Genomic DNA, 18218 nt, shown 5'->3' with positions numbered 1-18218 from the left:
AATAGATTAGGGTGTAAACATACAGGTACACCATGGTGTCATAAAGCAGTCAACTATTCTAATGGCCGCTGATATCTAATAAATCACACCGCTGCGAATGTTATTGTCATTTAAATTTCGACCACGTGGTTTTGTAGTTTCGCAGGAAAAATCGTGCCTAGTGTTTAACAGGTCGATACCACTATATTTTGTGACGTCGGCATAAATTTGCATACTAAATTAGGCATCTGTTTACTTTTATCGACAAACCAATCAGGTGAATGAGTTGCAAGGCATTGTGGGCTACTACAAGTTTCAGTGTATACAAAGCGTATTGAAAATATATACCATTTTGAATCGTCTTTTGGAAACTCATTTTGAATGATTTTTCAGAATTTATGAAAGTAATATGGACAATTATGTCTGAACTTCAATTTCTATGCTCACATTTAAAAAATATTGCATATGAGGACTTATATCAACCTATTTAAATACCCCATTGTCAATGTTCAAAAGAGAGGTAAGTCCTATTGAATTAAAAGCAGTGAGTACTGTTTTTCCCGTGATACCCCATATTTGGGACAACATTAGTAGAACGCGCGTTGATATTTTCTTCAGGGACATTCATCAGAATGCTTAACGGACAAACTACTTTATGCTGCATATAGCTTTCGCTTCTGTGTTTGTATATTTGTGCATTTCTACTATCGTGGCTATTCACGTATGTTAAAAATGTACGTACAGTTACCTGTATTTTTTTCTAGTGCACAATGATAAAGTCACCAATACACTAATGTGATGTTTTTTTCTTATCAAAATATGTTTGTACTTGTATGCGTATGTTTGTCAGTCGTTTGATACTGATCATTTTTGAAGCCACAATTAATCAACTAAACAACAGTATTTTTAATGTGAGCATGGAACAAAGTTAATGGTACTTATTCTTACCTTTTTCACCTTCTAAAGTAAAAATCAAGATGTACAAACATTCCGGCAAGCAATTAAATATTGTGTATAAAACAGACAAATACCACGTGCGCTTGTTGAATCGTAAACACGTTATAGACCGCCATGCATTGCAACTCATTCACTGGATTGGAGAATCTGTTTGCCAAAAATACTGTCACGTACGCGTGTTAAATATTGCTATCCATATAAGGTAGTGTACCCGACCTGTTTAAAGTATAATTCCTAGAATCTAGCTACTTGTAGTCAAATATGAAATCGAGACGTTTATTGATTTTAAACTTTATTTCCATTAAATCGTGGCTAGTGTTTAAAGTATAATTCCTAGAATCTAGCTACTTGTAGTCAAATATAATTATTTCCATTAAATAATGGATAAAATGACTTCTAGTAATAAATGTGACAATAGAAAATATATTTTTTTCTGCTCTTGCAACAATTAACATGTTTAGTAGCGACCCCCTCCCCCTGAGGCCGATTAATATTCGATCCGCGCCAGACCTAGTATTAGCATCAATAGTGAAGCAGACTATACTATACAAATATTGACTGGGGTTTAGGACAACATTGATTATATTAGCCCCCGAGGGACGAAATATTGCCCGACGCAAAGCGGAGGGTAATATGTTAGTACCAAGGGTCTAATATAACCAATGGTGCCCGAAAACAGAGTCAACATTTGTTTTGTTATACGAAGAAAAAAATAACACACCAAAAATTAAAGATATTATTTGAAAACAGATCGCCGGAATTTTCTCAGCTTAACAAAGAATTCACGAATTCAATTTTGTAAAAAGTTCATTTCCAAAATATCCTCAGTATTAAACTGTCACCGGTGATAGTTCGCTGCCCGTAACAATTAACATACCGATGTTCTATATGATTTAACTTCACAGTATTTTGCAAATCCTTATATCCATTATGATAGCAAACTGTCACATTGCTCGTCGCATTGCTTGTCCGTTGTTTACTTGCTTTGACTGACTATCTATTATGACGCCACCTTGTTTTGGAGTCGTGAAGAGTTATAAACGTCATCGTTTACGAATCAGCAAATCAACAAAGAAGCGATTTATTTTAATAGAGGGAGCATTTTTTAGATATTGTTCCAAGCCGGTCGATATATTGACCGGTCAATATTTTTCGGACGATATAATATTACAAATATTGACTTTTCGTCTATATACAGATATATGACTGTTATATTCAAAATCGTGAGATTAAATAATTATTATGAATAAGATCAAAAACTTAGTATTATCCTTAAAATAGATGTCAGTGCAATAAAATTGGGAAGTACATTACTGCCACATTGGTACATTATCACGTGACAGCTATAAATAGCTTACGTATATTCCTTAATATAAAATAAGATAGAACAACACTACCCCGCGGTTTCCAAAATAAAATAAGCATACCAAGTGAAAGCAAAACATCTCAGTTTAATCAAAACCGCTGCTAGAATCCTATGTTTGTCCTTATTAAAAAGTTATTTATCCGGTTCTAGTAAAACCTTCCCAACTTTTATATAGTTTGCACGGAAAACGGCAAATTGCATCAAAACAACACATAACATAGGATTCTAGCAGCACTTTTCAATTTAAGCATTGATTAAACTAACGATACGTATAAAATTTCAAGTTCAATATATACGGGGTAGTGTTGTTCTAGTCGGATTTTTACATCGTAAACAACGACAGAGGAAAGCCTGGCCGAGAAATAAAAGCAAATTTACATACCTTTTAGCGAATGATTGATAAAACTAACATCTCCCCCAGTATTCTTATGTTCAATTTTCAATAAATCACACCACAATACTTTATTAGAGTTCTTAGATTTGTTATATTTTGTATATGTTTACAATGCTTTCCGATCAAATTCACACGACATTCAACTTTTAGTCATGACGTCATCAATGTGTAAATCTACGTAACACAAACTAATTCTGGAAAAAAATTGTCTTCAGCATTTTTTATTGGTTTTTTATCTACGTTTCGTTGCTTAGATATTTGAATATGTACATACATGTAATAACTAAGATTTGTGATTTCACATTAATGTACTTCCGCTCGAAATTTCACAGGAACTTAACGAATCTCTGGAAAGTCTCGTGAACTTTCATTCGAGCAATTCTGGATTCATTACATACTTGATGACAACGATAAAGAAAAAACATTCTGAACATTTTCACAGGGTGAATCAGATTACACGACTTATAATGTTTTAACAGTGTCACTGCGTAATAATTTAAATATAACCAAAGTGGTAAGACTTTTACCTCTCTGTTTGAAATTAAGCTAATCAGTGGCAATATCAATCCGGAAATATTCAGGCAAAAAAAAATAATGCAATAAAGCACTTACTATCACATTTAAAAAATATGGCTGCATGGTGGTAGTCTTAGGGATAACTTTATCGTTTTTAGACATAGACTTCTATGGAGTTTAAGATAATGCTTAAATATTACAGCTAATATATTAGAATATTCTCCTTACAAAAATTTAGTTTATGACCAAAAATATCAGGTTTAAAAGTTTAAAGGAAATGCATAAGACATTTTGTTAACTATCAGCCCTCCTTTAATGCTTTCTATAATGTTAAATTTCGGAAACAAAATAGCAGATACATCGCGAAAGTCTGGGATTTAGTGTTTTCAATGTAGCAAAGTTTTCGATCGACCACGAAATAATTAACCATTGTCAAAGTTGGATAAGAATATAATTCTATTGAATTCAGATTTCTTGTCATAGTAAAGCAATATCATACATTTTCATTTGTCATTTATAATCTAAAGAGAGATATGCAGCATGTGATTCTTTTTTTTTATTGAAATATTACATTAAAACATTCTGCGCTGGTTCACAAGGTATTTAAAACCTCTGTTTGGGTTTTTAAAGATTTGATTGCCATGTCAAATCCCGACTGTTTAATATCACCTAGCTGGCTATAAATATACTGTAATCAGTGTGTCTAACATTTCAAGGATATTGAAGAGGTACACAGGCCACATCGTTCACCTGAACCATAATAGCCATCACAGGTCAGAAAAGCTTAACCAAATAAGAGTTAAAAATACAGAATATATCTAAACAACTAAGTACGGTAAACCTTGCTTATAAAATTTTCCTCTTTTTTCTCCAAATAATTTTAACTCGGCTATGTTAAGGCTGTGTGAGGCCTATATAATATCGGAAACGATACTGTTTTAATTACCGATAAAAAAAAAACATTTACTTGGAGATTTAAGACTTTATTACATAATTTAAAAGCGATATAGAACACTATATACATGTATTTAATGCATTTTTTGTAAAGCCATCTGTACTTCTTTATCACGTGACATGCGTCTTCTACTACATAAACTGATCTATAAAAATTGCATCGGTGCAAGTGATTAATAACATTAAATTGAAAATTTTTAGGAAAAAATCCTTTCATATGTTATCTTTTTTATAGGTCTTGCTGGGGTTCATGAAAGTATTTGGTTTATTAAAATTATTACCAAAACCTCAAAATTAAGCACATATGTCTTAAGCGCGATTTACAAACCATCTGGGGAATTGGTAAGTTTTCTTCTAGCAGTATTCACACTGATACTTACTTTTCTCCAAATTTCAATCAAAATATATTATTGATCTTTCACATGTGCCAAATGATGTTTTTTGGGGCTTTTTTAAAATTCATTAATATCCCTCCATTCATTTGTTTATACATAACAAGAGAGACTCAAAAGAACTAGTTTATAAAATTGCCTTACACGAAGCGTTAAAGCTGTCGATAATTTGATACCCAATATTGATAATATTAAATTTAGTATCACTAGTATCATCGACAACATAATGATATGTAAAGGAAACAAGCTGTTTTCTTACGGTTTAGTTTTAACGGCTTTGGACAAATTACATTTTTAAGTAATGCATTACATTCCCATTACTTCATGCATTTGGGCATTAAATTATCATCATTTAATTTTCTTGAGGTATTGCTCTACATTACCATTACATGAGTAAAGTAATGCATTACCATTACCATTACTTTGTAAAAATTTAAGTCAATAATAATTTTTTTAAAGTAAAGCTAAATAAAGAGTATCTGCAAATGTACACTTTTTTGCTCACCTGAGCTGAAAGCCCAAGTGAGCTCTTCTGATCACATTTTGTCCGTCGTCCGTCTGTCCGTCCGTCCGTCCGTCTGTCTGTCTGTCTGTCCGTCTGTAAACTTTTCACATTTTGAACTTCTCCCCTAAAACCACTTAACCAAATTCAACCAAATTTGGCTCAAAGCATTCTTATGGAAAGATGAAGATGAGAGAGAGAGAGAGAGAGAGAGAGAGAGAGAGAGAGAGAGAGAGAGAGACAGAAAGTAATTATTTTCAAATGGGCAAATAATAGAAGAGATTTAAGCCTACAGAGATAGTTTTTAGACATTGTATTTATTTTTGCTTTTTAAAGTGCATGTCTGTCCTCTATTTTATTTGAACGCTGTCAATAGAAGGATATTGGGGTGTTTAGCACTTCTTAAAACAATAAATTATTTTGATACTTAATATATATCTAGAGAGCATTTTGTGTTGTCGACACATTCTTCACTGTAAAGAATCAGTTGAATGCACAACTAATTGGGGTAAACTTTCCTAACGATTTCAAACTCTCAATTACAACACTCTGAAAATGCTATTAAATTGTGTTGTTATAGCTAATAATATTGACAATTTAAACAGGGATTTTAAAACATTAATAACACAATTCAAACATTTGAATTTTAAGAATTTTTTCTTTCTTCTTTAAAAAAGATTCTAATTAAATACAATTTCAGTTATACAATTCATCATGATTTTAAGAATGAACATGCATAAATAATCATGACAATGAAAAAATAATGCCTTGTTATGCCGGTGTAATGAAGAATAATGACCCCCGTAGAATAATGACCGGGGGTCATTTTTCGACGTAGAATAATGACCCCCCTAGCTGAAGAATAATTGGACTTTTCTGAAGAAAAATGACCCAGGTGTTATTTTTCTTCATGTTAAACATGAAGAAAAATGACCCCCATAGAAAAATGACCCCCCCCCCTCCCCCCCCGTATTGGTTACCCCGTTAATAAAACCCTGTATATAGTTTTTCATATCCATAGCAAGCACACACAAAACACTCTTACATTGCCACAAATTGATTGTTAACAATTACGTCACTTCTCTCGTCGACATACGGCGGGAAATGACGCAAATAAAGAAAGATTCATACACAATGAGGATATTGTGTGATTTAAATTAACGAACAATAATAATGAAAGAATAATTGTTGTAATAATATAAGCAATATTCATTGGTGAATGAATTGTCAATCTTAGAATGATACATGTATATATCTTTATGGAAAAATACTAAGGGGGCAGGTATATGAATACTTCTTATTTCCATTTCATGAGGAAAGTGATTTTAAAAAAATCACTTTGCGTTTGTTTTGTTTTCTTCTACGTAATACATGAACATCATATTCTAAACATTTGTTGTAATGTTGTATTTGTGATCATGAATAGACTTTATTCTTTTATAGCAAATGTGTGAAGAGTACCTGACTATAGTAAATCTTAATAGATAATAAACACTGATTGATTATAGTAAGAAACGATTGTTTCTAAATGCGTTGATAAAAGGTTAGGGCCTATGTTAGGGGTTTATATCCCCCTTGATTTTGATCACACGATCTTTATTGTATCCAAAGTAATAGTGGAAATCCTTAATGCCCGTATAATTCATGAACAATATGAAGAATATAGAGGACCAGCCACGATTGGACGAAGTTTCAAGTCTGTTGGACGCGGTAGTTTAATATAAGGTTCACATAAGTTTTGTATTCTAGTTTGAATTTGTTTCGACTTGTGGATTTTTAGTAAACCGTAAAAGTTACTGGTTTTCACCTCAAAGTTGAGTAGAAAATCTTCTTGTTTGTCTGTTAGATTTTTAGAAAACTTTGTAACATATTTCTTAATTCTAGACAAAACCAGACTTGAAACTTCAAGTTTCAAGTCTGTTGGACGCGGTAGTTTAATATAAGGTTCACATAAGTTTTGTATTCCAGTTTGAATTTGTTTCGACTTGTGGATTTTTGGTAAACCGTAAAAGTTACTGGTTTTCACCTCAAAGTTGAGTAAAAAATCTTCTTCTTTGTCTATTAGATTTTTAGAAAACTTTGTAACATATTTCTTAATTCTAGACAAAACCAGACTTGAAACTTCGTCCAATCGTGGCTGGTCCTTCCTGTCCAACACAAAGACTTAGCAATTTCCTAGACATTATACTTAAACCGCTCTGTAAAATAATACCGAGCTATATTCGGGATGACATGGACTTTTTAAATCATATACCAAACACCGTCAAAGATAATACACATCTAGTGAGTTTCGATGTTACTAGTTTATATACAAACATACCTCACAACCTGGGCGTTAAGGCCATTGACTACTAGATAAATAAAAATGAAAGCATTCCACAATCAGGATTTTCGAAAGAATTTATTCTTGAGGGAATTTCACTCGTACTGGAAAATAATCAGTTTTTCTTTGATGACAAATATTTTCTACAGACAAAAGGAACAGCCATGGGAACAAAGGTTGCCCCCACTTACGCTAACTCGGTTCTTGGTTACCTCGAAGAAAAACTTACTTCAGAGTGCAAAACATCTTTTGGAGAAGAATATGCCCTATACATAAAAAATAACTGAAAACGCTACTTAGACAATTGTTTCATTTTTTTGACAAAATCACTGGACGACTTACAAAATTTCCACAAAATTCTTAATTCTCTACATGACAGCTGACAATTTACAATAGAAATTAGTGAAAAAGAATTACCATTTTTGGACATTTTAGTGATAAAAGAGGGAATGAAAATTAATACGGATCTTTTTTACAAGAAGACAGACTCTCACCAATATTTGATTTTTGATTCATGTCATCCTTCTCATACAAAACGAAACATTCCTTTTAATATGGCCCGGCGTATCTGTACCATCGTTGTAGATGAAGAACGGAGGAAAACAAGACTGTCCGAATTTAAAACATCTCTTACTAGACAAAAATATCCGATACAGCTCATCGAATCAGCAATACGTAAGGCGACAGAAACACCAATTGCAGAACTTCGATCAATTAAACAACGTGAGGAAAGCAACAATACCAAAATTCCTTTTGTTCTCACCCACATCCCGAGGAATCACAACATGTTTAAATCAGCCAAACAGTTGTTCCCTATTTTACAACAATCGGAAAACTTACAAGAACTGATCCAGCCTAATGATATACTTTACAGCAGACGGCAACCTCCAAATCTGAAGAACATTCTTACCAAAGCCAAAATCACTTCAAACCCCCTAAAAACAACTGTATCTAAATGCGAGGATCCACGATGCGGGACATGTCCTTTTCTTCAAATCGGCCCATCCATAATGTTCAAGAACGGTATGCATTTCAACGTTAATTCAACAATGAATTGCAAATCCAAGAACCTGATTTACTGCATGACATGCCCTACTTGTGGTGACAACTATATAGGACAAACTGGAACCAAACTTGCGGATAGAGTGCGCGTCCACAAGCAGCAGATCAGAGACCCATCTGTGAGGAACACACCATGCAGCGGCCATTTCGATATATGCGGAAAGGGAATGTTTTATATTTTCCCTTTTTATAAAGTGAAAGAAAATAATGAACAATTGCGTAAAGCTAAAGAAAATCAGTTTGTTAAACTGTTTAAACCTAAGTTAGATTCTTAATATTATGTATTTTTAACATCTGCAGATCAAAAAAATAATTTGCCATCAGAATAGAACATTTTTTAAAATATTTGAATTCAGTGCATAGAGAATTATTCATACTTTTTCCATATTACACCCTGTATCAACCCGAGACACTAATATCAGCCAGAGGGCCTAATAAGTCATTTTTATTCCAAAATTCAGTGTAGCCGAAACAACACGTGAATAACTCAGACGTTTTGTGACGTATGAATCGTTGCGTAAATTGCTACCTTATTCTGAAGAGAAAAAAATCAGAGGAATTCAGAAATGGTGCGATACGGATTCGTATCAGCACTGCAAAATCCGCATGAGCCCCAGAGACTGATAATGGTAATATAAAGTTAGCTGTATAGCATATGCAAAAACCTGTACTTATTACTAAGTATGTAATAAATTAATATAAAACTTAAGCTAATTGTCTGTCCAGGTAGTGTTGTAAGTACACGTATGGTGATAGTGACTTTTTGTTAATTTATTTAATTCAAGGACCACAAGTGATTGTTGTTTATGGCATGTACAACTTTTTTTGGAGAAGAGGGATTGTTTTGTAAGTTTGTTGGGTTGACTTTAGTATTTTGCAGTAAAACGAAATAGCTGATTTAATTTGTAGGCTTTTCCTAGTAAACCTGCAAAGCTTGAGTCGGATGAATGCACGCTATTACAGTGGTTGCAAGGGGTTCTTAAAATATCTTATCTAGTTTGACACTAACTGTAATATTTAGCTTCAACACGCAAACCATTATTTTGACAAAGAAAAGTGTGATATGGATGGTATTTAAGACTGCATTTACATGCATATATATCGAGGAAACATATAAGAATATAAGGACATCATATGATATTAGTACCCATGGCTCATTGTGTGCTGATATACTAAAGTCCCGATAATTTTTCCTTTTTTTTTCTAAATGTTTTAGCCCTTCTAATTACTTTTTTGCATAAGAACCATTGGCATCCGCGATAAAACATTCATACTACCTTAACTACCTATGGATTTCTAGGTCTGAATATCTCAAGATCAAAATAAATACTATAAATATGAATTAAAAAATGCAATACTAATAAAAATGACTGATTTATTTATTTATTAATCAAGAAATATGATATATATTCTATTTTTGATTCTAATTATTTCTATCTATATATTATGCTAGCATATATAGATGCAAAATTAAATATGGTCATTTATCATATGCTCGCAGTTAAAACCAGTTATTTGCCCAGAGCATTTGCAGACGTATGACCCATGTGTATTTAAGCAACTGCCGCCATTTTTACAAGGAGACACTAAACACTCATCAATATCAATGTCGCAATGTCGACCTTTGAATTTGTCGTTGCACTGACAGTGATATGTATCCTCTAGGTCAACGCAAGTAGCGTTGTTTTTGCATGGCATAAAAGAACACAATTTGACACGATTTTCACAGTGTTTGCCTGTCCAGAAAGGGTCACATAAACACGAAAAGTTGCCTTCACTATTCACACAAGTCCCGTATAATCCACATGGAGAGTACCTACATTCGTTAACATCCTCCTGGCACGAGTCCCCTTTCCAATACTTAGAACATGAACAACTATAACCATTAATTTTGTCTACGCATGTTCCGTTATTCTTGCAAGGGCTTGATAGACATTCGTTGATATTTTCCTCGCATTGTGACCCTTCCCATCCGTTTTCACATAAACATGTATAATTTCCTCCTGTATTATTCACACAAATTCCATGTCCGTTACACATATCAATAGAACAATTATTTCGTGTTTGACAACGATTTCCATGGAAACCATCAACACAGTTACACGTATAGCTAGAGTTTCCATTAAGACACGTAGCGCCATTTTGACACCCATTATTGTAACAATAAGTGTGTTCACAATTTGTCCCAGTGTATCCTGGATTACATGTACATTTGTATTTATTGTTGTTGTTATGACATGTACCATGATTTGAACAGTCTATCTTGTAACATTGATCTGTTATTTCACAGTCTGTACCTATATAACCGCCAATACATCGACATTCGTAGTTATTAATTTTGTTATGACAGGAACCGTGGAATGAACAATTTTGGTTATAGCAATGATCGAGTACATTACAATTTGTACCTACATATCCTGTAGAACATGAACAGTTATAACCGGTATTCGTGTTGGAGCATGTTCCATGTAAACACGGGTTACTATAACAGTCGTTTGTTAGTTCACAGTTTGTTCCCCGATATTCTGGTTGACATTGACAGGTATAATTCGATGTTTCATTCTGACATCGACCGTGGCTGTTGCAATTTTGATGATGACAATAATCCCGTGTTTGACAATGGTTATCTATGAAACCATCAGCACAGATGCATGTGTAGTTAGAGTTTCCACTGAGACAAGTTGCGCCATTCTGACATCCATTATTGTAACAATAAGTGTGTTCACAATTTGTCCCAGTGTATCCCGGATTACAGGAACAGCTGTATGTATTATTGTTGTTTTCACATGTTCCATGGTTAGAACAGTTCCTATCATAACAATGATTAACCGTTTCACAGTCTTTGCCCATAAAAGTTTTATTGCAATTGCATGTATAGTCATTAGTTCCACTAATGCACACCCCGTTTTTGCTACAAATCTTACCAAAACAGAAGTCGGTAGATTCGCAATCCTTGCCTACGTATCCCTGAGAACAGTTGCAATCGTACCCATTGTATTGCGGCAAACAGACTCCGTGTCCAGTACAACTTTTACCCACGCAGAGTTTGTAGGTTTTACAGTTTGGGCCAATGAAATTATCTACGCATCTGCATGAGAAACTTGAAACATTATTGACACAGATTCCAGCATTTTCACACGGACGGCTGACACAATAGTCAATTTGATCACAATATTTTCCGGTATAACCCTTTGGACATTGACAGGTATAAGTTGATCGATAGTTAACACATGTTGAATTATATTGACACAAATTGTTAAAGCAAACATCTCTGTCGAAACAGTCTGTTCCAGAATAACCGGAATTGCAACGACACACAGGTTTTCTATTACTAATGGTACAATATCCATTGTTGCTACAAGAAATACCGTCACAGGTAGTACCAATCAATGTTTCACAGTTTTTCCCTGATATTCCATTTCGACAATGACATTCATAACTACCGATTTTATTTATGCACTCTCCTCCCTTGCAAGGTTCCATCAGACACTCATCCGCATCAAGATGACAATTTAAACCGTAGACAGAAGCATGGCAGGTACAGTGGAAACTACCAACAGTGTTTGTACATGTTCCCCGGCTGCAGAAATATCTTGCATTGCATTCATTGACATCCTGGTCACAGTTATGACCAGTCCATCCTGTTTAACACAACAAATCATGATTTTGAATTATCTAATAAAGTAACTCCAAATATTTTTGCTTGAATATATAAACATACCCGTTTTACAGTAGGTGCGTCCATCAACAACACATTTGTTTGGATTACCGGGACAGTGAACTGAGCAGTTTAGTCCATAGTAACCTTCAGAACAGTAAGCTTTGTATGAAATCTGAATTCTGGAATAAATACAAGGATTGAATGTAATTCGTTTCAATCTTTAAATTACAATGAATATCACTATTTATACACAAGTCCAAAGAAATTGCTATAAGATAATATTTTTTTGCTACAGTTACAGGGTAATGCTTTTCAAGTTCTTACAATATTTCAAAAACGCTTAAGTCTTTTGTCGTTAACGTTTACAAGATTTACACTCCATAAAATATTTTGCTTTCTTCATCTCAAGATGAAATTAAAATAGAGGATAGACAAATAAATAGATTTTATACTTATTGTTGCGCCACAAAGTGGTGACCAGCGCAACATTTCTTTATCAATTTTGTTAATAAACATATACTTCTCTGATCACATTACGATTTAATCCTTTAGTAAACCATTTTTTTTTGTTAACTTAAAACAGGTGGTAGAAATTAAAAGTTTATAAAGAGTATACGAAAATCTCAAATACATGTAATAGGACCAAACATTTATAGTAACCACCCAAAACTGAACTTTTAATTTGATAATAATTTTGCAATGCGATGTAAACAAACAATAATAACAGTTACTCAAAACGAGCAATCCTATTGAAAGAAACCTTACGTAATAACCGTTGTTCGTAAGGAGCAATAATATAGACACGGTATTAAGTAATTGTATTACATAATTTCTTACAAAGTGATCATATATGAAAGAAATAAAAAGTAATGATTAATGATGGGCAAATAACGGCAATGTAAAGAGAAGTTGGTTTTTAAAGCATGGTATTTGAATATTCATTTAAAGCACTGATCAGCACCTGCCAGTATTATGTAAAAATACTACAGGAAAAAGATCAAAGTTTTGTTATTGCATCTCAGAACTTCTAGTGCTACTTTTGTTGTTCTTCGATCGTTAATTAGACATTTGGAATTCTTTAAGAAATTCATTTCTTTACGAAACCTCTATATATGTAAATATAAACAAACCTAAATCTATTTTTGTCGCTGAAATAATTTGCTACCAACTTCTTCTGCTGCCAGTTCTGAGACAATATGTTGTGACCTATCCTTAGGTTGACGTCAGAGAACTCTGTCTTGTATATGAGTGGCCGAGAGGATGTTTGTAGATCTCTCACGGTAACTGAGATCTTGTTTCCATGTTTACTCTTCAAAGATATTTGATACGCGATTATATATTTTAACAATATGCTTAATTTTCAACAGAGCGGATACATTAACATGTTACAGGTTCATTTTACTCAGTCACAAGATATTTATGCACTTTATTTTTTTTAATTATTCGATATCAATATATGCCTCAGGGTTCAATCGGTATTTATTCAAAAATATGAAAAAATCGCAAGAATTTATATCCCTTTTGAAACACATCCTTGCTTGTTAGGTAGAAATACACAGTCAAGTAAATATTTGGGGATTTTGCATTGCAAAACACATGAAAATTGCTGGATTATAAACGTTCAAATGAAAAAAGTGTCTAATTTCTTTATTTTAAATTGCACCAAAAACCCTTCTGTTTTGATTTTGTGAATTTTTTCGAGTAAAAAGAGATGACAAGTTAAAAAAGAAACCATTATATTTACATTTTCTCTATCAATGAGTTTTGAAGTATTTTTGCTGAAAATCGTAAAAGGGTAAGAGGACCTGTTACTTTGGATATACAACAATTTAAACAAAATTAATGATCAATGATACTTTAGTGTATTACCCAGCTATCGACTTCCAGATATTGAGGATTTGTTGTATTTCCAACTTTTAATCCATACACAACATCATTTTGTATCATATCAAGTGTCGTGGTAAAGCTGGTCAGACAAAGATAGCTTCTGTTCCTGTCATAAAAATAACATCGAGCTACAAAAACATTAATGTTGTTACTTAACGTCAGATACAGACAGTTACAGTTAAGCTTGTAACATTCTGTAAATGAAAAGATAGCTTTTTTAAATGTATACATGTCGTTTAAAATGAAACAATTTTAAGAAAAAAATGTTTGCATTTTTTCATTAAGCTACAAAAATTATTAACTTTCTGCAAATTATACAGTTTAAATCAAACACATTTAAAAGTATTTAATATGAATTCGAATTTTTTTTATTTACTGACCGGGCCAGTCAATAAACGCCCAACTTTGAAATATACATTAGCACGTGTTGTGGCAAGCTAATTTCAAATTAAAAAAAATGAAATGAAAAACTGTGAATTATTGTACTGTATGATAAGTATATATCAATATATATGTTTATATACAATTTAAAGGGACATGGTCACGATTTTGGTCAAATTCTATTTTCATCTGTTTTCATCATTAAAAATGCTTTAGAAATGCATTTCTAATGATAAAAAAAAATTGAGGGTCAGTAGTTAAGCTACAAGCAAGATACAGAGCTCACAAGTTTTTGTCATGTAAACAAGGCTCGTGTCCTGTTTTTGTTTACATTGGTTCGATAAACTTGTAAAAAAATATTTGTGGAGCGGATTTGTCTACCTTCTTATTCATACTAAGCATAAATAAACAGTTTCCAACGTTTAACACATTCATTTTGGGTCTTAAATTTGAATTTTCACTTTACAATTGAAAATGTAAACAAAAGCTTTATTTACATGGAAAGAATTGTAAGCTCTGTAACTCGCTTATAACTCAATAAATGACTCTCAAAATTTGGTTGCCTATTACAAATGCTTTACTGAAGCATTGTAAACATTAAAATCGGAAAAATAATTTTTGACCAAAATCGTGACCTTGCCCGTTTAACCACTTTTACCTAAATATTTGAACCTGTATGAGTTGTGCATGACTGAAAACCGATAGTCTGGAAAAATAAATAAAAAATGTCATGCTGTTTTAATGTTATGCTTAAACCAGACCCAAAATTTGTTAATATGATGAGCTGCATAAAGAGATTGAGAACTAAGGTTATTTGATATATAGGGGGAAATAAATATTGTCTTATGCATACTTATAAACGATTCACGTTTGTTTTGGAGAGAAATAGCATGGGAGAAGAAGCATAACAACAAGTTAAAGCTTCAAAGGACTTAATTAAGTAGGCCCCCAATTTTAACTAATTTTTAAATAGTGTCGTATAAAAATCAAATCTCCAAAAATCATTGTACAGGGGATATCTATCACTTTCATCTTGTGTTTAGTCATCATTACTCTATCGCCAATTATCTATGAAGTCACCTAAATCACCCAATTCTCGCCATTTTTGCAAAAAAAGAAAATATTGCCATGTTTTCTTTATATTTGGCATTTGGAAATATAGAGCACAGGTCTGCTCAAGTTCGATTTTAACTTATGTTTTGTTTTCCATAATTATACACATCATACAAAAAAATGGTACATGAGCAAGCCTGTGCTCGATGTTTCCCAGTCAAAAAACAATCGGAAAACACCCTTATTTTGCAACAAAACATCAGTTCATCAAAATAAGACAATCTTTATGACGACATTTCTACATTATGACGTCACTTTGGTGAAAACCTTTTACACACTTATTTTCAAAATGATTTCAACTATCTGCCCCATTTTTTTAAGTTTTTTTTTTTAAATAATTTTTGGGGCAAAAAGTGCATAATACCGCACATAGTCCTTTAAAGCAATAGCTTTGTAAAGAGTATTTGCCGTTTGGGTCTTACAGCTTAATGGGTTATACATATTGGTACGTTGAGTGGTTCCCATTATATGAAAGAAAAATCATTGTTCATTACCCGGGTTAAAAGAGGGAATGCCGATTCACCGATTTAAAAGGGGGGATGCTATTGCTCTCTGTGAGGTCTTAAGTGATCGAAAAGCTAGGCACCCGTGCTGTATTAATCATGTGTTTTCTTATTTGTTTTTTATTGTCAGGTTTTCATTGTGAAAATATTGTTTCATCAATGTTTTGAAAATTAAAAGGTATTTTGAAGTCTGAAAAAATGATTTTAATGAAGACCCTTAGAATAGCTTGAACTGCACATAAGACACCATCACCCACCCCGATTGTACAGATGATGTCTTATGTGCAGTTCAAGCTATTCTAAGGGTCTTTGTCAAAATTATTTTTGTGCAATTAAAACGGAAAAAGGGGAATCCGCCCTTTTTTGACATCCAGCTGAAGTTAACATTCAACGAATTTACAAAGTCTAAATGTGTTATGGTTATCTATTCCCATGAGCCATTTACGATGATTATAATTAAATTTAGGTTCAATGTTTCTGCTTGTCAATACAAAAGTCACTTCTCTTCCAACAGCTTACCTAAGGCACACAGTGAGGACGGGTTTACACAGTTCTGTACAGTTTGTCCCAGATACACCCTGACAACAGGCACCACCGTTGAGTCGTCCATCACTCTTCACTGCATCGATATGGACAAAGAAGGTAACCTTTCCTTGAAATACCTAAAATCGTAAAAACACAATATTTCTTAATTTTGAATTAATACTTTATATTGTTACATGAAGATTATCTAAATGGACATTAATGTATAGACATCGTTAGTGTGACTGCCTAACATCTATTTAGATACTGTGTTTGTTGTTTACCAGAAACAAATATTTCTGCATAAAAAATGTCTCTTTTTGTCACATATAAGCTTCAATTGTTTTAATTTCGAGTGTCATCGGTTATGCTAACTGATTTTTAAAAAATTGTATCAGCAACAACAATCGAAACATCCCCATAAAATAAGTTATTCTATCGTTCCTTCTATCATTCACAAAAAAAAAGAAATATAAAACAGAAGTCTAGGATGAACATATAATGTCAAATAATACACTAAAACTATGATCGGACACCAATATCTAGTGTAAACATGAGAATGGAGAAATAGTGTATTATCATTTAGCCGGAAGTCCTATACCAGCATTGTTTTTTTTGGCGGAGAGGGGTGGGGGCTAGGTCAGGGGTAATTCTTCCGAGTATTTATTCTAAACCAGGTCCATCTCCAATGGGGGAAGTCTACTCCAGGCCCTTTTTCCGTATGTGGGTTTATCATACAGCACAGGTAATACAATGATTGGTTCTTTTCTTTTTTGAAGAATACCAATAAGTAAGCAATACATCTAGATACTAACACAAAAGCTACAAAAATATACGTAGTTATTTACTTATATTTAAGACTTAAGTAAGTCAAGAACGGTATTTATTACCTGTGCCTTCCCCCATTACCTCCCCCATTCTTTTTATATTTCTTAAGTTAATCTACTCTCAGTAGATTAACTAATTTCAAAACACAAGTATATATAAACAAACTAGAAAATAGATTATAAAAATTCAATGGGTATTCAATGTTGAACAAATAAACAGCGAGCTAGAACATGCTGGCATTTCTAAGATTAAAATATCACTGTTTTTGTTCATGTGCATAATGTCTTATTATACTTTACCTCAACTTGAAAAACAAAACAGCATAACATCAATAAAAAAGGAGATCCAGTCATTTTAAGACGGTTTTTTAGCGACGCACATGAAAATCATATTTGACTTAACATTCAGACCTAAACAAGACAACTTTTACAACGTTATCAAATAAAATTGTTATTTTGTTTGCTCTGATTAAGTGGTTTTATCAGTTACTGTAGATGTTAAGATAAAAAGCTAATATATTTAATTTAAAAGTAAACACGTCAATTATTCTACTTTGTAAAAAGCTGAATTCATCCTCGATGGATAGGACGACTATAGAGAGAATTCAAGTGGAATTTGGATCAAAAATAAACTTTTGATACTTTATTATAATTTGATTTGTAAAACTTAACTTCATGATATGTCCAGCAATATAATGATATTTATACCATATATTTCCAGGTTTACAATTGTTAAAAAAATAAAAATAAACGCATTCAAATATATCTTTTGATTTTGAGTCATATAACAGCCATCAAATCTATATGATTCCACAGAGGAATAGGAGATTAAAACCTTTCAGAATTATACACGACAGCATCACAGCTAAACACTTTAGA

At 32.8% G+C, this 18218-nt stretch overlaps 1 protein-coding gene across 1 annotated transcript; it reads right to left on the bottom strand.

Moving 5' to 3' along the window:
• Positions 1-9915: 9915 nt before the first annotated feature.
• Positions 9916-17430, bottom strand: LOC136275014 (fibropellin-1-like). The gene is made up of 4 exons (XM_066083259.1): positions 17422-17430; positions 16510-16652; positions 12167-12324; positions 9916-12086 (listed from the first exon to the last, which is right to left on the bottom strand). Exons 1-4 carry the CDS (start codon positions 17428-17430, stop codon positions 9916-9918), a joined length of 2481 nt encoding a protein of 826 aa, XP_065939331.1.
• Between the last annotated feature and the right edge of the window lie 788 nt (positions 17431-18218).

This window comes from Magallana gigas, chromosome 4 (assembly GCF_963853765.1).
Source record: "Magallana gigas chromosome 4, xbMagGiga1.1, whole genome shotgun sequence".
In the NCBI taxonomy this organism is placed as follows: Eukaryota; Metazoa; Mollusca; class Bivalvia; order Ostreida; family Ostreidae; genus Magallana; species Magallana gigas.
The sequence above is the reverse complement of the archived record's forward strand: the minus strand, read 5'-3'. Positions and strand labels throughout refer to the sequence as shown.

Coding starts and splice junctions, on each gene's coding strand:
- LOC136275014 (XM_066083259.1), bottom strand. Junction 12,325..16,509: donor GTCCTCACTGTGTGCCTTAG/GTAAGCTGTTGG, acceptor TGTAATTTAAAG/ATTGAAACGAATTACATTCA. Junction 12,087..12,166: donor ACGCACCTACTGTAAAACGG/GTATGTTTATAT, acceptor TGTGTTAAACAG/GATGGACTGGTCATAACTGT.